The sequence below is a fragment of the Leiobunum rupestre genome, chromosome 8 (assembly GCF_980474605.1).
Source record: "Leiobunum rupestre chromosome 8, qqLeiRupe1.1.hap1, whole genome shotgun sequence".
Classification (NCBI taxonomy): Eukaryota; Metazoa; Arthropoda; class Arachnida; order Opiliones; family Sclerosomatidae; genus Leiobunum; species Leiobunum rupestre.
Genome location: NC_143391.1, coordinates 21,948,837 through 21,970,426, shown reverse-complemented (window position 1 = coordinate 21,970,426; position 21,590 = coordinate 21,948,837). Strand labels below are relative to the sequence as shown.

Below are 21,590 nucleotides of genomic sequence, written 5' to 3'. Positions count from 1 at the left end.
CAGATTTTCCTCTCGCGGAGTGTGGCGGATATCACGACCGCCAAGGGGCAACCACCGCGGTATCCAATCTTGCCACGTTACCCCTTTTCACGGGCTCTCGACTTTTCTTTCGGGAAAGATAAAACACCCCTTACTACCGACACCATGGACCGCCATATTACCCACGTCGACGAAGGTAGTCTAATCAACCGACAGCGCTCTAGAAGGTGGTTAAATTGATTCGCCGTTTCGCTCTCATTTAGCGAGCTTATCATCCCCGCCTCCGACCGGTATAGTTCTTTTCGACCGGCCTCAGTTCTTTCGAACGTCCTCGTTTCGCTTCGAGATTTCGCTCTTTTAACGACAGCCTAATCACGGAACTTGGAGGAAATTAGAAGCCGCCTCTGAGATTCATATTCTAAGCGGCTTAGCGCCTTCGTCCGCGGCGCTGCTAGCCTAGCCTGTCGCGGTAGGCCCCGGAAAAGAGGCTTTCGAAGGACGATGTCGGCGCCCGTTCCTTCCTCATTTTGTCTCGTCTCATTAGAGAGAGAGAGAGGATGGATCCGAGGATAAAGAGATTTTCCTCGCTACCTCCGCTGCCACCCAGAAGAGAACCAGAATGCCACGGCCCAAAGAGGTCGACGTGCCATGTATAGATTCGACGTACGTAGATCACCGATCTTTACCAATACTGGTTTGCGGTTTTCCTATATCGGTTCGTTTTCGCAGCGATTTAATTAACGCACCCCCAAATCTAGTTTTCTTTTTACATATATTCCGCCCTTTTTCGGTTTTATAGAGAAATTAAATTATATTATATTATAAAAAAATAGAATTGATAAAATGGCAACTTCAACGAAGAAAGCCCGAGCACCTGATAGTATTTTGGAACTAATTTTTGTGGATGTAAATCATCCAACTGTGGGAAAGCGTGTTCATGTTGGAAATACGACATGAAATGTTCCGCGATGTGTGGAGAATGTAACGGGTTTCTTGCACCAATGCTTATAAAGATGTTCTTGGAGATGAAAATGATGACCTTTTTGATAATATGTAGATTAAATAAAATGCTGTTGTTGTTTTTCACAAATTTAATTTTTTTCATATTCAATAAGTAAAATCTCGCACGAAAGTTCAAAAATTCAAAATGCCGATTCTTTCAAATGTAACTTTTGAAGGGTACGTCACAGAAAGATGATTGAAGTACCGTTAGACTTAGTTGTAAAGCCCCTTTCTTTTGTTTTGTACATTGACAGTTTTCTTCTACGAGTTACGGTTTAAGCGTAAATTGCGAAAAACGTAAACTTACAAAATGCCCCCCCCCCGCATAAGTACCTTACAAAACCGTTGGAATTAGCTTGTTACTAATTTGTTTGGGCCATTTTTCGCCTTATTTCCCTGGGCTATTCGTAGCAACGACCTCGTTTGACCTCTAACGGATCCTTCCTTTATCACGGAAAAATGATAAAAAAACGGAACTTTTAGAAGACAAACTTTACAGAATCAGTTTTTGTTTCATTTTGTCTCTCTTTTTTCCTCGCCTTCCGCTTTTTAGGCGCTTTCTTGTTCGGCTCTCGCCATCCTCAAGAAAGATTTAGCCGATAGAAATTCGCCAGAGACTCACACTTTTCTCGCCCTCTCGCGTAAACCGGCGGAGTTTACATTAGCATTATTTATTCCTTAGCCTTCCTTCGCTTTTAGCGAATGGGTGTAAGTCGTCTATATCAGCCTCTCTTTATCGGGCAATCCAACGAAACTCGCCCGTGGCTGGCCCGTCGTACGTAATACGGGACTCGACTAAGTAAAGTTTTTCTAGGCTCTTCATCTAGAAATGGCGCGCTAGGGCTTAGTCTTTGGCCGATAGCCAAGGGGGACTTATGACTATATCGACTCTATCCCTTTCTCTCCTCCCGTTATTACACCCGCGTCGCCCCGGGCAACCGACAATAGATATGTAGAGAGTTAACTCACGCATCACCTCCGAGTTTGCTTCGGGGTAATCCCGTTCAAACTTCACCCTTTTCATTTCCTCCTTTAGCGATACCGCTTAAGTATAGAAGCCCATTTCCAACTCCTAACTTCCCTCCCCTACGCTTCACTCTTCCGTGGAATTCTCTTTCGTCCAAAAAAAAAGAGTCGAGTCTACAAATGTATGAAATAATTTTGGGATCTGGAAACGAACTGAAAGTATATAGAGAAAGAAATTTCCCTCTTTGCCTCCTCGTCCGCGATATAATGGTCTATCGGTTTTAGGCGCTCGCCCGTAAGAAGCTTTTCTCCTTCTCTCGCTTGTGCCTTTAATTTTTAGCTATTCCATCATTTTTACGCCCTTTTTCTTCCTTTAACCCGCTTCCCCCTCAGTCCCACGTTTGGGTCGACCCTAAAACCTCGCTTCAACATCTCGGATTTGCATATTTCTCGCTTCAAACTTCTTTAATACGGCCAGACGCCTAAAGCAGCTTTCTTCAACGAGATAGAATAGATCCTATGTTTGGGGGAAACTTTAAGGAGCACACCCGGAGCTGGGTTTTAAACGTAAAAATGTGGTTGTCAAAGAATACCAAAAATGCTTAAACCCAGATTTTAAGGTAAATAAAGAATGAGGACACGAGCCTTAGATATAGCCTGGTATCTCCGCCATGCTAAGGTCGACCAAGGTCAAACGGATGCTGGTAAAAGACCGCGTCGCCTTCCGGTTTGCCTATAGTCGTGCCAAGAGGAAAATGCTCCCTCTACTAGGCAGGGTTGGGGAAAATAACTGCTTTTTTAAAAATTCAAAAATCCAGTATGGTTAAAACAGGCTGTACCGGTGGTTTGATCCGGATAAAACAACTTATAAAAAAATGCTCAAATTGCTTATATCTATCCCTCATTACTTCGAAAATGCTGAAATTGACCGATTTAAAAATAACGTTTTTGCGCGTGACAGTACCTTTACATTGTGAGGTATGGTAGGGTAATTTACCTGCTTTTATACCCAAACATGGCGGCGTATTTTCACGTGCAAAATGAATTTTAAAATCCTCCAATTACTTATATCTAGCTCTCATTACTTACGACAAAAAGTGAAGGTTAAGTTTTAGTTTTTTCAATATATCTAATTCATTTCTCAATATTTTTTAATAGAAAAAAAGTAGTTTTAACCATGGATTTTTTCTGTGGTTAAAACCAGGGTGGATTAATTCATTCTGGCTCGTTCTTGCCAACCTTGATACTAGGCAACGGTGTCGAATGCTAACGCGACTTTCGCATTAAGTGATCCGCCATTAATAGCTACGAGCCATTTTTCTATTCGCGACTCTCCGAATAAATAGCCAAGGGATTAGCTTATTTAAAAATTATGAATATGGGAAGTTAGGAACTCTTTCCACCCTCGTTTCTTCGCACCATATACACTTAGCCTTTCGCCTAGGTGTTAAAAAATATTACGTTATTTTGAACGCCACGGATGAGATCTATCATCGGGCCCGAAATCGTATTCGATTTAGAGCGTCCAGTTTGGGTTCCAGTCGTACCTCTCTCTATATATACGCGACGAAAAGGCTTTTCGAGGTAGGCGCCACGAAATTGCGACTGGTGACTGTAGTCTACCTTATACATACAGTATCGTTGTTTAATGACTCAATTTGTATTTATGAAGGTTGGCTTCTATAGGGATGTACGTAACGCGACGGAGTTCTTGAATCGTCGTTTCTAACGTTTTCTTTTTATCCGTTTCGTTTGTAGCCGTGGCCAGCCAGCAGCCGCAACAGCAATTCAGGATACGACCGCAAGACGCTCAAATCATCGAGGGTCAGACCGTCAGGATCTTTTGCGAAGTGTCAAACCAAGCGGGCAACGTGCAGTGGAGCAAAGATGGATTCGTTCTCGGTAAGCTTCCGCCACTAGCTCAACGACGCTACGTTGGTGTTTCATTCGTTTTCTCCCCTCGTATCCGCTCCCCCTGATGGTGGTGGTGGTTCCTTAGAACAAGGACCGTATATACTCTGACTAGCTCGCCGAGTGTATATATAAACACAACGTCCCCTCGTATCAGGCCGAAGGAGTCCATTTCACTCTTTTAATGCGTCTCTCGTGATGGAGTGTTTCGTTCCATTCCTTTCCTCGAGGCTTGTATCGCGCTACACTGTCGTATCTAGCACCCACCCCTGCCTCTTCTTGTTTTTTCTTATTTCCGATATAAGACCCAATTCTTGGCCAATAGAAACTGATTGTATAAGGAAAGGTCCTCGCGTGTTTTCGTTGTCTTACCAGAGAATTCCATGTCAAGTTTCAATCGTGGAAATTATACGTCTTATCTTTGTTAAATTTAAGCAGCGCGTTTACTTAATCAAATGATAGTGCTTTTAAATGATAATAGTATGACAGGTCTTGTCTTCCGCTGTCACGTAGTACAGCCATTATAGACAAAACATCGGGAAAAAGTTAGAAAATATATTTTTGACCTTTTGATGGCGGTATACTGTGCACTGCAACTACAGCAGTGGCCACCAAAATTTCAAGACTTCAGACTGTCTCGAGAACCTAAACAGACTTTAGCTTCCCTTCAATTACAAAGGTATTATGGCGACCATTTTCCAAGATGGCGGGCACCAGTACACACCGCGGGGTCAAAACAGGTCAAAACTACAATTCGGGAAAATTTCGTATGTTTTTAAAATACTGACCATAATGGCTGGATAACGAATGTTTGAGCGAAATTTATCCAAATGCCAATGATTTGAAACTGATAACTACCCCGTTTAATCGAAACCACTCGAACGTCAGAGCCCAAGGTTCGAAGCGAATTGTAGGAAGGAAAAAAATGTCTTTCCCGTGAAACAAATGTGAAGGGACAAGTCCGGACGCGGAAGAGTCCATCTACGTGACTCGGAAAAGACACATTGGCGCTCTGAAGAATTTTGACAAAGAAATATGATCGGCCATCGCGCTTGCCGGACGAATAGCCCAAATTCCGCAACGGCACGCTTCAACCTCAAATCTTTCATTTCATCGTTCATCAGTTACCTCGCCAAACAACTCCCAGTGGGGAAAGAACGTCTATTTGGAAGATCACGCGGAAGAGGCTTCGAGAAGACATCTTTATCCCCTTTTGTATCCCCGCGACCCATTTTTCCGGCCCCATCAGGACTCCGATATTTACGAGTACATTCTTGGTTAATAGGACAGTTTTTAATTCGAAAGACGTCGTTTAAATGAATGCCGAAGTTTTCTTAACGCCGACGAAACTAGGCCAATATCTATCTGCGTACGTTAGGAAGTTGCGTTGTTTTTGGTGTGACGGTAGTAATAGAAAGTAGTCGGCGTATAAAAAGGAATGTTAATCTATCCCAATATTAGCGATAGCCCCGAAAAGAAGGCCCGCCGCCGCTGGCGGAACACTAATGAGGGCCCGCGCGAATAAAAGTTTTTTACGCCTTTCTCCTCGCTCGTTGCAACTTCTTCTTATCCCCAACTTCGCTGGAAGCGAGCGAGAAGGGTTTCAGGTACAAATGAACAGTTTTAATAGCTTTTTACGGACCAGCAATTAAGGATAATCGGGCGTGAATCGAAGACGTCTACCGTGAATTACACTCCCTGAGACCCGCAAAAAAAATCCAAATGGCACCCAGAGAGAGATATTAGTTAAAGAAAAACCATTAATGGCTCTTTCGTTCTTCAAACCCCTCGACCACCCTCTCCCCGGTTTATTTCTATTCTTTTTTACCGGATTTAGCGCTTTCTCTCTCTATTTCCTACCGTCTCGCGTTTTTTCTTCTTAGTCTTTGGAAAGGGATTGAAACGATCGGAAGAATTGGAACTGAACGTAGAAAAAAAAGAATGAGATAGAACTAGAGAGAGGGTAATTTTCCAATCGTAAAATTTGAACAATAGCCAATAATTTCATTACGATTCCGTTGACTCTGAATAAGGTTGGAACGGCGCTATGGGCTGCTCCCAGATCTCGAAAGAGAGGGTGGCGCGGATGTAAGTCGACCTTACTTACGCGGATTATTGGTTTTAGCTTCGCCAACTCCTTATGTAGTCCCCCCTTCCTATACACCTCCTAAGAATTTAAATATCGATTTGAACGCTAATGCTCTCTCGAGGTTTTACGCGCCCCGTTAATACGACGATTTCGAGCCTCCGACATCAGTCGGTGATTCACAATAGGTATACGCAATAGGGAAAGTCATCCGTTTGAAACTCTTGGCATCGAGTAAACTTCCTACTTGGAATTCGTTTAAAGTTAAGGAACATATTGCTAAATATCGGCTTAATTCCGTCTTCGGAGACCGGCTTACGTAAGTATAATAACTAAATGGTTAAATTGTTTAATCTCTGTTCGAATTCAAGATACCTCGAATAAAGGATGTAAATCTACACTCTTAAAAAAAGGGTTTCTTTAAGGGTGTTTTCTTGCCCCATATTTAACACCTTAACAGGTTTATAAAGGATGTTATTCTACACCTTAGAAAGTAGTTTTCCTGCTAGGGTGTTTATTTACACTGTTTGGGGTGCTTATGTCCTCCGTTTTGGTTCCTTTGTTAACAGTTTGTGGTATAAAACTATTCCCTTCAGGGTTATTATCTACTCCCTCTAGGGTACAAGACTACTCCTTTTAGGGTACCAAACGACTCCCTTCAGGGTGTTACACTACCCCCTTCAGGGTTCTACAATACTCCCTTTAAAGTTCTAAACTACTGCCTTAAGGGAGCTACACCCTTACCAGGTGTTAAATCACTCAATTTACGAGGTAATATAACACCCTTTATACACCTTTTCAAGTTTTTAATTTGGGACAATAAAAATCCCTTTAGGGCGTTTAAATTAACATTAAAGGGTGTTTTTTTTACAGATATTACACCCTTAATATACCATTAAAAAACCCTTTTTTTAAGAGTGTAGGTAAATCAAAATAACAAGCTATTCTATACTTTGCGTAAGTAATATTGAAATGACGTATCTTTATTTTATCAATAGATAAACACTCCAGTCTCGGTATTTTGCGAAGGCACGAAACGAGTTATATCCGGTTCGTTTGATTTCTGTACACACGGAAGTTAGTATAAATAGTTGTTACGCGTAAAGATAGTTTGTGGACTTTAGACGCATTTTTGGTATTTTATTCCCCTTTTATAAAGAAGGACTTCAATGGGGATTATTTTTCCGAAACGACCGTAGGGCGTATGTAATCAGGGTTTCAAAAATATGTTTGATCGGAATGTTTTTAAAAGCTAACTGAAGAAGCCGTTTCGAATTTTTGCTCTCTTCGGAGTTTCGAGCGCTGTTGTTTCTTCCATTGGAGTTTGGCAATCCGTTCTCTCCCCCCCCTTATCTTCCCCCTTCAATATTTGACTTTAAGGCCCGAAATCAGAAAATTCGTCTTTCGATATATTATTCGGCGCGGTTCAGCTTATAAAAAGAGCTCCGAGCTAATTCGTATAAAAGGAACGGGGAATATTTTTGTTCCGGTGATGCCTTCTTAAAGGTAAGAATCATTCAATTTGCGCTGTCGATGGAGAGCCGCGCTAAACCCGAACAAACTCCACCGTCGACGGCCTTATCCGGTACCGTGAGGTGATCCTTAATTCGAAGTATATATTATCTAGGAAAGTGAGCGCTCTTTTATTCTATAAATAGACAACCGAAAATGGCCCTGTTGCTCCAGTAAACCTTTGGAGCGGAGAAAGGCGGCTCATCGCGTTCGCCCTCCTAAGCGCCTAACGAGTTTAGTATGCGGAATGGCTTCTTCTGGGCTTCGCGGCGAAAACCGACTAAAAGGGGCAAAAAATACGAGTAAGAAAAGCGAGTCTCTCCATCTCTCTCCTTTAAGTTATCTCGAGGCCCACCCTCGTTCATCCTTTGCCAGTTCTTTCCACTCGCCTCCGCCGAATGTTTTTCGATAATCTGGTATTCTTGGGTAGAAGCGAATACGTGGCGTGGTTCTTTCGTTCGAGAAACATCGGCGAAAATGCCCTGAAATAAAAATGATTACCGCTAATAAATATTGAGTTTTAAAAGATTTTGTTCGCGTAAGTTTTAACGTACCCGACTGAGTGAAATATCTTTCAACATTGAAATATTTGCCTCGGTTGTGTTTTGGCCGAAATGGGGCAATCGTAATTTACGTTGTATGTTGGTGGATGGGTGAAATTGGGGGCAATGCGTACATTTCGTTAGAGTGCTTAAGAGCGTAGTTATCCTTTGCCAAATGGCTCTGATCCTTGTTTCTTCTTTCTGTTTATTTCCTGGAAGGGGAAGGTCGAGTCAATATATCCTTCGATCCCGAAGAATAAATTTCTCCGATATGAGTGTCTAGGAAATGCCTCTAGCATCCGAGCGATTTATCCTAGCAGACACGGCCAGAGAAGGTATATACGAGATATTCCCGCGTTGCCATTTGTACTCCTATAGTCCGACATCGAGCTTAGTCGACTGTTCCATCGAAGGCCGATCCAATCGCTCCTCTCGCGTTTCTCCTACGAGCGAAGAGTGGACTGATCTTGAACGTGCGCGTGGATCAAGGACAAAGCGTAGTCTGGCATCGCGGGAATCTTCGTCTTTTCTTTTGGTCAAAAGAACAAGTCATTTCGAGGCGCAGTTTGCGCTTGGAAAGAGAGCGAGAATTCCCAGCTCGAGTATCGCGTTGAAAATGATTGATGACTTTAAATCGCCGGCGATTCTGGACGGGCAATCATCCTCCTCGCGCCAGCACCTACAGCGCGTACTCTCCCCGTTCGTTCACCTTTGAAGTTTCATATAAGGCAGGACGCGTCTTGTAGGAATGAATTAGATTCGTGATGTAGTACCTTTTCTTATATTTATATCTTCGCGCTATTTTTTCCCCATTCCGTCCGCGCCATTCGTATTCCATCTATTTGCGCCTTCGGAAAAGGCTCCGTTCAAATTATACATCTCGAAGCGTATTTTGTTTCGAGGAGAAATCAATACCGGCCAGCCAGTAAGTTGTTTCTAGGTAAATTGGTTGGTAGCAGGCTTAGACGGGACGGTTGAGTTATTGATATTTGTAGAGAGACTCGTTAACTATAATACGAGGTCTGAAAAGTAAGGGGTCGCGATGGGGAATGGGAAAGATAGAAAGCTATACGGCCATTAAGAGCGCTAACAGTGCCAGTGAGTTATCGTACGCGGTTCCGGACTGAAGAAAAACTGCGGAAACATATCGCAGCGTTTGCCGCGAGAAAATAGAAAAGAGGTCTCGCTTTCCTTTTTATATTGTAATAATATCCTCGCTATTTATCAGTCTGCGCCGACTAAAAGGTCCCTGTCACCGCCGTCGGAAGAGTCAAACAAAAACGTCCTACTCAAGTTCGACTTCCTACTACAAAATTCGGCCTATTGAGGCTTTGAGATATACTGACCTACTAACTTTATATCAACGAAACCATTTAAGATACGAGCCGCTGGAAGCACGCGTAGTTAGCCGTAGGCTGAGCGCCGCTAGAGTAGGCTTAAATCGAGACTGCGTGAGTCTTTTTCCTCGCGCAATCCCCAGTTGGGCTTTTCGGCCTCGCCATCATATCAATCGCGCCCAGCCAAAACAGAAACAGCGTCTATCGCGAGTTATCCAAGAGGGAAGCGGGGAGTCCCCGCGAACGTAAATTATCGCCATCAAAAATTGATATTAATAGGGGCGTCTGCTTCGCCCACTAAATGCTTTTTATCGCGATTGTAGGATCCGACGATAGATGGCGGGCTTTCTCGCGCCTTTCAGTTTTCCCTTTTTTTGTCGTCAGCCGAGAGAAGGATTCCGTGAAGCCTCCTTTTATATCCCGGGCTATCAAACGTCCCTCCGTAAGGTGTTTCTGATAGCACGCGCGCGCCTCGAGTGTATATAGAAAAAAGGGGTGGGCTTGGACGCCCGCGCCGCCACTATTCGAGAAAAGCCACGTAATTTAACGAAAGGAAAAAAGTGGAGTACATTTTTTATCCTTTTGGCCTTTTATGTTTAGTGGCTATTTTTTCAAGAAGCGTTAGAAAGGGAGCGACCCTTCGCCTAACGACATGTCACTCGCATTCATGGCTCTTTAAAGGGGTCAAGGAAACATCTCTCTCTATCTTGCCGCCCCTTTCTTCTCCCGCTCCTCCACTTTGGTGGGCTTCAATACGCGCCTCCTCTCCATCCTCTCTTCCTGGCATCGACATCTCCGACGTTCCTCGTTGAAAGAGTAGAGGATGGAGAGCGAGGAGGGGGAGGATGAAGATCGTATTAGGGAAATAGCCGTTGCTAAGGTAACCATTCATCGTCTGGGCAGCGTCCGCCCAGCTCTTCGTCGCGAAGTTTATCCCCGGACTAATGGGACGACGCGCGGCTGAAGCGGCGACGAAGACTATTTCAAGAATCAAATAGATCTATGGACAGCAACCACGTCGATGGCGCGTTTCTTTAAGCTTCCAATAATGAGCCTTCTTCCCAGACGCTTTTATTTATCGCTTTTATTATATAGAGCCATTCGACTTCGCCCGCGGAGAAGCGGCGAATTCCTTTCTTAAATCTTCTTCGAAGAATATCCCGCGCTCGACCTTCGTTTGTTCCCCCGCTGGGACTCTTCCAAAGAAAACCCAACTTTGAATTCTCCTCGAAACGCTTGATTCATTTTTGATAGCGGTTCCCGCGTCTTTTTAAAACTTTCTTGACTTTATTTAGTTGGTGTACCTCACCCAATCGACCTTAATTATCGCCTCCGTTGTATGAGAAACTACCCCGACTTCGAATGAGTCTCATTATTTTATCGCCTGTCTGCCTACGCTACTGGCTACCCCCGCCCATCTCCCTTAAGACTCCCAATTTTATCGCTTTTCTTTCGCCGCTGATGTCATATATATTGTACCTTTTGGTTCGCCTACGATGATCGGGTGGCGGTCCACGGTAGGCCAAAGCAATTTCGAGTTGACCAAGTTTCGCCGTATTTACTCCATCGATTCGATTGCGAAATAAAATTAAGACGTCCCGTTCGGAAGGCCAAAAGCGATCGCGTTCGTACCACTAGGAGGCGACGGGACAAAGGACCAGAAGGAACCACTACGGAGATATTCTCTTTGAAACGTTTCCATAGCAACCGCGTGGAGGAGGAGGGCGACGCGTCCGTTCCATCCGTAAACCCTCCACCCTTTCGCGAAGTCTTAAGACTCGGGGTAGGAGAGACGCTAGTTGCCGTCATCTACGGGCCTACCGTTATTATATTCGGCGCTTATTAGTTAATTCCTCCCCGCCTGTCGCGCATCATCCCCCTGTTTTCTAACTCGCGAAGCCTAGCTAAGATTCGAGTCTAGACAACGGACAATTCGAGTCCCGAGTAAGACCCCGAAAACCAGCCAAAGAGACACGTGCCGCTCTTAACTTATTAGCGCTTGGATTTCTCCCTCAATTTTCTACTAATTTCCCTCGACGCTCCCCCCCCCCCCCCGCAACAATTATATATATCGCTTCGATTTAATCTCTAGCAACGCGAAGCTAAAGATTTTTTTCTGGCAAACAAAGCCCCCATTTCTATCGAGATCTTAGTTCGCTTTCGGCTAATAAAGCGATTTTATTTCCAAGATTAATTAACGATATGTGACCATTTAATAGTCTGGCCGTTCGACATCGACCTGAAAGTTTAATGACCTCTCGGTGGCGGTGCGTTAACTCTTGTAGGTCAAAATTAGGCCAGCCGCCTGTAGAAGTGTTCCACACGCGGCACACCAGTGTTCAGGGAGAAGCGAGCTACCAGGCGATACAATTGGAGCGCGAAAACTTTACCTTTATCTCGAGGTCAGATCGAAGTATCAGCTAACCATTATCCATAGCTGAAAAGCACGTAGATAGGTGATTAGTAGCGTACCCTTTATTTCGTATAGGAAAATATTTTATGACGGTAGTCGGGGTATATTTTTACACCCATCCGATATTCGGCACGGATCGGTCGTACATATCGAGCGACCACCCGGCATCAGCTGGTGCGCTAATTATTTTGCATTTATCCTTTCTCGGTCCGATCAAGAAAAAGCGGGAAGCGAGGGTGTTCGGAGAGCGGGAGTATGGCTAGTTGATAGCCCCAATATGGCGGAGCGCGCTTTTGGTTTTCATGGAGCTGTACGTACAAAAAGGGACACGCTTTTCTCTTGTTTTAGAGGGACGCCGGCCGGCTGCTTTTGCATATACACACGCTGAAGTGAGTGTGTGTGGGGGGGGGGGGGGGCTGTGAGGGGGCCTCGTACAACGAACTGCTCCGCGGGTCTAGCTGGCCACCAGAGATAAGGGCTTGTTTAAACTTTCGTCAACTTTAATTAAAACGCGGACGGCCGAGACGCTGCGGAGGAATTGCGGCCTGATTATTGTACGTATATTGCTATAGAAAACCCGTTACAATCGTCCGAGATATCGGGGATTTTGCAAGTATCCTCCTCTGTTCCTTTATGCCATCAACATTTCTCCGCTTGGTTCCTATAAAAATTCTTTTCAAATATTATATTATTTCATTCGAGGAATTAAAATTCCTTTATTAAATATATATTACGTATGTACTTATTTAATAATTTCCCAAATTCTCGATTTATATTTAAAGCGACGGAAATTAGAAACTATTACATTTTAGAAAACTTTTAAATCGAAATTTGGTAACTTCCGTAAAGCGTTTCCGTTTTACGTCACTAGACATAACATCCGGTTGTCGTACTTCTGAGCGTATATCCCGTAGTTCCGTCTTCGTTAAATTTCTTAAGTTTTGGAATTTCGAAGGGACGTCGGGGGTGGTATCTTTTCTCTATTCGAACCTGGAAAAGTGGCTCCCAAAAATGAACGGTCCGGGTGGTTGGGAGCTGTAAGCTTGCCGTCGGGGGCCCTCTTCGTATATATACGTTTTGACACTTTGTACGAGTTACGAAAGATTTATATAGGTATACGGCGGACGTAATCCCTTCTGGTCTATAGCAGATACGGAGAACGATCGATAGGGGCATTTTTTCCATCTCTCCTTCTCTTGCCTCCCTTCTTCTCGCTCCCGCTGCTTCTTCTTCCTTTTCTTTTCTCTCGCAGGAGAGAGAGAGAGCGAGCGATGGAGGAAGGCGAAGAGCGAGAGAGAGAGAGCGAAGGAAGAATTTTTGGGTCCAGCGGAGCAAACGACTAAGCATCGGTGCACGGACGAATTGAATAGGGAAGACTGCAGCTGAGAGGGGCCACACTGCAGAGAGAGAGAGAGAGAGAGAGAGAGAGAGAGGGAGAGAGTCGGGGTGGGGGACCAGGCACGGCAGCCAGCGGAAGAAGAAGGGGCCAAAAAAGGGAAAGTGCATCTCGGGAGAGAGCTCTGAGGGGGCCGTTTATTGTCGGTCACTGATCCGCCGATTGATTTCTGGCCACCCGTTCTTCCCCCGCTCTCTTCGAATTCGATGTTCGCCGTTCGACCTTCGCCATATAGTTAGGCGTCGTCCGCAATTTCCTTACGTATCCGTCCCCGGTTTGGACGAGACTTCGCTTCCGTATAAGACTATACGCGATATATTTTCTCGAACGTCTGAAAATAAAAACGTTAGCGTTCGCACTCTGCAAAAATGTCACCCAATAATTAAAAATCGTTCGAGTGTGGAACTATTTTACATATTTTTTATGGTCCCCTCCCAACGGATGAGAAAGTGGGGGGAATCCTGGTAACGGCCGTTGTAGCGCGCTTAAAATACATCGGATCCGACGTATGAAGGAAAAAGGAGAGGACATTGATTTTAATAGTTTACGACATCGTAAAGTCCAGGGTGGCGCTCCTCGGGAAATGGTGGGTGCCCCGGCCGGCGCTCTAGTTAGGGTCCTCTAGAGCTCGTTTTTTTCCATAAAAGCTGGTCTTTTACTGCCAATAAAGCCGCGATGAAGAATGTTCCGAATTAGTAATGATTTTCGTCGTAACAGTGTGACCGCTGTGGTCCAACCTCGTCGCCACCCCCGTTCTAATACCGCCTTCCACTCGCTCTCCCCCGATTCGAATCGCGTCCCCTATAAATCAAATGGACGACCCGAGTGTTAATTTACGAGCCATTTAAATGTTAGTTCCGTGTTGACCGCTCACAGCGATTCTCGTTTTCTCCTTCCACGCACCATTAGCCTATCAGAAGGTGACAGACACTTTAGGCCGAAGCTCGCTGTATTTTAATTGTTACTGCCATTTTAACTCTCGTATAAACGCTGATGACTACTTTTAAATAAAAAGCCATTATATTGAACGAAATTGTCAAACTTTAAATTTCAAATGACAATTATTTAGTGTCATCTTCATTTTATATCAAATTGGGCTGTCATTATTTTTCACTCTGATTAATTCCCTCGGGCGTGGTCAGTGACGATTTGGTTCCGTTCAATCGAGTGGCCAATTCCAATATTGATATTATAGACGGAACGCATTTGACCATTTCGTATGTCTATAGCCCTGGAAGCCGCTACCCGACGAGGGATAACGGAGAAGTTGGCTCTATCTCCGGTGGCGAGAGAGCCAGCCAGTTTACTATGGCCAATTTCGGCAGCTGGCGACTCTATAGGCGATCTTTCAATACATAGATATGAGAGGAAGGCGATCTCTCCCTCTTTGCGGAGATGATTCGATCGTTATTGGCATTCGAAAGTTAACCCTGCAAATATCTTAAAAGGGAGGAAAAGTATCAGAGAGTCGCCGGTGATGCTTGTAGCGAAGGTGGGTGAAAAAGCGGGCAAGGAAAACTTCGTTATTTTCGAGTTGCCCCTGGGAGAGAGGAAAAAGTATAGAAACGTATCTCTTTTTATCGGGCATTTTATACTTGTTTGACCAATTCCCTTCTCTCTTTATCAGTCGAGTGTTTTTACCCTCCACCTCCCTCCGTCCTCGACTGGCGATTTCTTCAATTCGTTTTATATTCGACGTACCGTCCACGTGAAAAAAGGTTGGATGAGGGGAAAGTATATTTACGACTATAGCGGGTGTTTTACACGTAAAGCAACTTTACAAATTTAGGTCAGAGTAGTAAACGAGTAAAACAGCTCCCATTTCCGGTTAACGCGGGGAGGCCCTAGATGGGCGACGGTTCGGTCTAAACACGTTCCCCGCCGACGTCAAAGTATATCAAAGCGTTCGCCAGGACACGGAACACCGTTGTAGGTTAAGTAACGGGCGCCCGCCCACTCGATGTACCGTGCCAGAAATGATTGACAAGCGCAGGATGTAAGCGCGTGTGTCGATCGGAAAGGTGACTCGATCAGTCTCCGGCTTTTTGGCCACTCTAGACGGACGTTCCTCGCGACTTCGTAACCGATCCGCGCCCGGTTCGTAAGCCGAGACTTCGCGACGTTTCATTACGCGCCGGGCCGATAGTCTTCCTAACTGCAAAGCCCCGTCCTCCCGCTCGTTGTCAATCCAAGGTTGGGGATCAAGATATGACGGCGTTTAACGAAGCAAAGCATCGGTCAACTATAATATCGACTGAAACGCGCGCGACGGGTCTCCCGGATTAAGAGCCTTGTTCCCATTATGTCGCTGTTGGCGTACACCGAGTTCCGTTTAAGCCTCGGTGGTCCCTTATAACCCGCGGTGAAGCGTATTCCTCGAGATTATACACTAGTCACGATTCGGTTACCTTCGTCAGTTTCTCGCCGCCAGGACTACGAGTTCAATGAACTGGCGAATGGCTAACGTCTAAAGACGAGGCTTAGCCGATATTAAAATTTCCATAAAGATATCTTCTAAATACGGCTAAAGTTTACATCGTGATGAGCTATATACCGACATATGTCTCTACGAAAGCCGGCGGCCCAAATTGGCCGTCTTGAATGGAAAATAAAGGCTCTAAATAATGGCCTTCCGACGCCGACGAGCTCGCGTCAAAGTAGAATTTTTGCCCCCCCCCCCTCCTCCTCCCTCGGTGAATGACGTCGCGTCGAGATGGAGTCGCTCGATTATTCTTCGAGGAAGAAAGAAAAGAGTATTCAGTTTCCTCTGGGGATATTTCTTACCCAAAAACCCAACAGCGGCGTGTCTTTGTCCGCGTCCACTTCGGACGTTTTCCTGGCGCAACCGTCAGTAATGAGATCTCCGAGGAACCCGCGATACTCTTCACTCTCGCTCTTCTCTCCGTCTTCTTCGAGTCCGGATACCGTTCGAGTAGCCAGTTAGGATACGCTGCCGCCCCGAAACCGAGATAATAGCTAGCTATAGTCGAGTTACGATTCTTCGTAGAGGTCCCGTTCGAAAGCGAAGACGTTATTAAGGCGTACACTTTACCCCGCAAGTAGCGCCAGACTTCAAAAGTAACTCGAGTTGGTATTATAAGCAACGTTACCCAAACCCTCTTTCTTAGAAAGAGGCCCGATACGGGTACGGGTTTAAGTAACTCGAAACTGAAACGCACGCTAATGGCTATATCCAAACCGCCGTATTGTTTTCGTCGTATTGATATTTATCGGCTTTATCGGCCATCCGATATTTACTGGCGCAGTCGAGATAGCGTATAACGCGAGGTATCGGATATTTTAATCATACTCTTCTTATTATTCCGAATTCCGCGTTTCGTTACTAGACTATACGATTTTCGTATAAAATTGAAAGATTATGCTAATCACGTTATGAATAATATAAAATCAATGAAAGTTCGTTCTATATATAAATTCGAACTTGTATTTGGAAATTTCCGTTTCACTTATTGAAAGGTCTTTCAATCTTTTCAGCATTAGACTAATGCAAAATAGATAGGGATAACCTAGAATGGTCGTTAAAGTATAATTCGACAGATAAGAAACCCGCCCTCCTCGCTTCGAATGGCTTTTTTAAGTAAGCATATTCATTCGTTCTCCATTTATTTTATTGACGATCGTCGAAAGAAATCCAAAGAAACCATTAGGCCTAAAATGCTACTTTTTCCTCCCGACTCCTTAAATGGGGCTTCCTCCTTCTTTATCTACGTCATAAATCCCGCCGAAGCCGACCCGGGGTGGCGCTGTATCTGGTAGTTTAATTAAAAATTTAGGGTGGCTTATTTTGATAAGGGGTTTAAAAAAAACACCACTAGCTCTCTTTTAGAAAGCTCATTAATTCGTTTAAATGAACAATCTCAATTCCATCAGATCCCTATCCTATACCAGAAAACATACGCGGCTGTATAGTTTAATCTAGCTTTTTATCCTTTCTAAGCCTATCTCAGCCCTATTTCGTGGCCACCCCGCGGCTCACCCTTTCTCTTAGCCATCCGCAATGACTCCTTTTCATCAACACGCGGTAAACCGAACCCAGCCTCCGCGTTTTGCGGAGAGAGAGTGTGGCAATGTTCAAAGGGAAAACGGCGTATAGTTTTATCATATTTCGAACGCGTTACTTTGCTATACTTAATTGCGTTCGGACTACAAAGAAAGGGCTACGTAAGAATAACGGGACTCTAGGCCCTAAAAAGGTGTGTGTGAGTTTGCCTTACAGGAAAAAGATGAGAGATAGGAAAGCAGTCGCGAGTAATCTAGTTAAAAAGGGTAAAGCAAGCATTGTGCCCTTTCGTATAAGCGGGGTGAGAAAACCCCGCGGAAGGCCTACTTTTCTCTCCCGCTGCCGTTCCTCTATCACGGCTCGCGAAGCTTAATATCGCGCCCATTCTCGCCTAAGTACTTTGAAACTCGGATGGGCTAAAAAGATAAGGGGCTGGCGGGGCTCCTTTTTCCTACACTCGCTCCTTCCCGTTTCTATCTCCAGCCCAGGAAAAGGGGCTAGACCCCAACACCTTCCTCCCCCCATTGGGATTTTTATTGAATATGCCTACAAACAAGACGTGCCATTATTCGAATCTAAGGACGGTAGACGGTTTTATCGTAGGCCGTGATATCGCGAAGTCTGCGTTGAATTATTCGTGATCAAATTGACATCTAAGGCCTCGCTTTAAAATTTATCCGGATCGATATTTAGTTCTACCGAAGCGAAGCCTCTTTCCTCGGCTCCTTGAAAGCCTTTTTCGGTTCGTTTACATTGTTGAGCACCTGGGAGGGCTGGGGTTATACGCTTCGCTTAAATTTGATAGTAGGACCGGCTCGAAATTCGGCTCTTTTTGATGTACGCCACGCGTCTGAAGGTGTGGGGTCCAACTTTTTGACGTTCTTCCTCAACCCCGTTTTATTCCCATAAAAAAAATCCTTAGACTAGAATTTTTTTTATTAAAATCTTATAATCGGTAAGTGGAGACGACGCGCCAGATCTCCCGTTTCGTATCTTACAACTTCCTTCGGCTCCTCCCTCGTAAGGTAAAAGCGAGCGTCTCGTTTTGAATAATATTGGAAACCGGATCTTTTTCTCGGTATTAAGGAATTCGATCTAATGTTGACCTTGGTATTCCCCGTTTTTCGCGTTGTCTTATAATTAGACGTCTCGGACCATGCCTTATTAGCGTGTCTAAAAGTTTCCATTTACCATTTTAGCTTCATTTATTATAGAATTGGTGGTTTTCTTTGAACGCCTCGGCCAATATCGTATTAACGGTTTTGAATAATCGTACATATTTTTAAACTCAAATATGTCGATTAATAATACAGAATGATATATACCTTATTATAATTATAGTTCGGAATGTTAAACGTCTATATATCATATAATTCTCGTACGTGTAACGAATATGTGTAGAAACCCGTATTATATTTCTGTCTATTTAGAAAAATTTAGTTTTATTCAAGTCGAATGTTTCGGACTACAATTTTTAACCTTGCTTATAATCTTGTAGGGCCCCCAAAGGTCCTATAATTCCAATAATTTAATATATTTTCAAAAATGTCCTATAACATCCTATATTTTCAAAAATGTTCTATAAAATCCTATATTTTCAAAAATGTCCTATAAAATCCTATATTTTTAGCAAAATCCCCAAACATTCCTATAAATTCCTATATTTTTGATATTTTACCCATTTAAAATCCCACCACTCAGTTAAATTACTAGAATTAGCTGTAGGATAAGCTCCTATACAAAGTCATTCTAGTCTATACAAGGTTAGCTACTTATATATTTTTGGGATAAAATGGTTAAATAGTTCTATTTTTATTTATTTCACTAAATATAGATTTAGTTTTTAAATGCATAAAGTTAGTAAATTAAATGGAGTCTATAGTACTATAAAATCCTATAATTAAAAAAATAATCCTATAAATTTCTATATTTTTAGAAATATAATCCTATTTTTCCTATAAAACATTTGAAGATTTGAGTGGGGGCCCTGATCTCATTCATGTTCAAAGAGTAAGTTCCTTCCCACTAAACAATATCAAATCAGCCGAACTGACGTCTTCCAAAACACTGTTAAAAATAATGGTTTATAAAACGACTTCAATTCGACTTTTAATTTATTTCTAATTTTAGACCCAGTTTACTCTTTAATATTTCATATAATGCTTTTTGGGGTATTGAAAGGGAAGTAGCCCTTGGACTAAACCTTTTCCAGCCCTTGTGGTAAGGGTTAAAAAATGTTATGTTCTTACAATTAGTCCTTTTGAATACCCATTTAATTCGATTAAAAGATTTAAAAAATACATGTACCAATTTTGAGACTAATATTTGAATACTTACGTTATTTCCATTTTGATTATTTTCTTTAAAATAACACAATGCGAAGAAATTCCAAGCACCTGGAAAAGTTTGATTACAGATTTTAAATATCAAATACCAAAATACTTAAATGATATTGGACGTTTTGCAACCAACCATTCGTCTATTGCCCTCCGGCCAAAACCAACTTAATCTGACCATTTTAATGTTTAATTATTGAGTCTTATTGAGTAATTTAAAAAAAGGAAATAATTGCCTATATTTCCACGTGCGGGGATATTTTCCCTTTTCTGGGATTTTTCAACCTTCCAAAACGCTAAAAGAAAATAATGCAATTTAAGAGGGAAAACGGGAAAAGTGAGGGAAAACGCGAGAAAACTGTTCTTTGAACGGCTAGAAAGGGATTTTTTAGCTTTTCTGATTGGCTGTTCTAGTTTACTCTAATTTTACATTTAGTCCATGGATAGGTTATGAGTTACCGATGTAAAAAAACATTTTTAATACGTTCCTAAAATGCTTGTCATTTTGATAGTAATGAAAGTCAAAATTTAAAAATCCATTTGCGACTTTTGGGGATATATTTTTGCAAAATTATTCAAATGTAAGTACTTTTGTAATAAATAAAACCTTATATTTGGAATTATTTTCAGAATTAATTTGAATATTAATATAAATTAGTACTGAAGGCTCCAAAATATAGCAAGGGATAAAAAATGGGAATTTCCAAGTCAAAAGAGGATTTTTCGTTTAATGAAATTATTGCAAGAGGAAAATTTAGGGTATCAAACGTGGAAGAAATAATTCATTCAAAATAGGTTATTTTAAATTGAATTGGAAAATAATATAAATAAATCTTTTGTAACCTATTAATAACGTCACTTAAAATGACACTAACAATCTAATAAATTTTAATTCAAACGAACTTCGAGCTATTCGCTTGTTAAAACCATCGATCTACGCCTCTTTTAAACCATCACGGTAAAAAAGTTGAAAATGTTTAACCGTTGAGCGACTTTCAAATCCCAAACGGTTTCGAGGAAGCTTGACTGTCGCCTAGTCTACTCTCGTTTGCGGTCCGCAATTGAATTTTTGCCAGATACAATTCGCAAAAGTCGCCGGGTCTCTCTTCAATTTAATGAAAGTTGGCGAAAACAAACAAAACCCGTTGAAATATCCGCAACATCGCGTGGGTCTCTTCCGTGTCTGCTGATGCGGCGAATCAAATTCTCCAAACTCGCGGGGGATATAGTACCGAAGCTCTATTTTTACTTACACGTATAATATTGTGGTTTTACAATTTAGTAGTTTTGAATTTCGCCACCAGGAGCGTTGACGTTGTACGTTGAATATTCGCCCTCTTTACGTCACGTCATAGTCCAACGGTGGTTCTCTTCTAGTTACAAGCGTTTTAACTTAATAAATCTATGGCCTCCTTGCGTTTTAACTTAAAGGGAATATAACCTCAGGTATTTGGTGTGGAACACCAATGTTTGTAGCTCTCGGCCGCTCTTGCCTTTGACTTTAGAAATGTTTGACGCCACTGTACAGGGAAATTTTAAAAATTGAAGGGGTCTCCCATAATGATTGCTTTGCAGGTTATATTCCCTTTAATAAATCTACGGCACTTTGGCCGCCTTTTTGGGAAGTTGCTTTGGGAGACGAGAAAAATGACGAGCGAGAGGGGGGGGGGAATATTTCTTTTATTGCTTCTTCAACATCGCGGCGCGGCCTCCAATGTCTTTTAATATCACTGTTCGAGCGAGGTTTTTGCGTTTATTGGGGGTGGAGAAAGGAAATTACGAGTGATATAGGGCAGGGACGGAGAGGGCCCTAGCGTTTCGGGCCCGTCTAAGAACCCTTATCGGCGGCGCGACTTAACTCGCCTCTTATATTTTACAACCCCTTTCTAAATTTATGAGAACGTTTTCTTCGCCGCAGAAATTGCGAATGATTTAGAACAGGCGCTTCCGCTATCAGCTTCTTTCTTCCACTAAATTTCTAGGCGAAAGGATCTCATCCCTTTCTTCTCCGGAGAATAACGGATCGCGCATCCCGGATTACTGGACTCTCTCGTTAAAACTGGCGCGGGAAGTGAAGTCTGCGAATGGC

At 43.0% G+C, this 21,590-nt stretch overlaps 1 protein-coding gene across 5 annotated transcripts in view; it reads left to right on the top strand.

Moving 5' to 3' along the window:
- LOC149932749 (nephrin-like) overlaps positions 1 to 21,590 on the top strand; it is a 153,441-nt gene that overhangs the window by 86,934 nt on the left and 44,917 nt on the right. For all 5 annotated transcript variants that reach the window (XM_090155268.1, XM_090155266.1, XM_090155269.1 and 2 more), the window contains exon 2: positions 3,706 to 3,849. In XM_090155268.1, the coding sequence (XP_090011394.1) occupies positions 3,706 to 3,849 (144 nt within the window). The remainder of the gene's footprint in view (positions 1 to 3,705; positions 3,850 to 21,590) is intronic.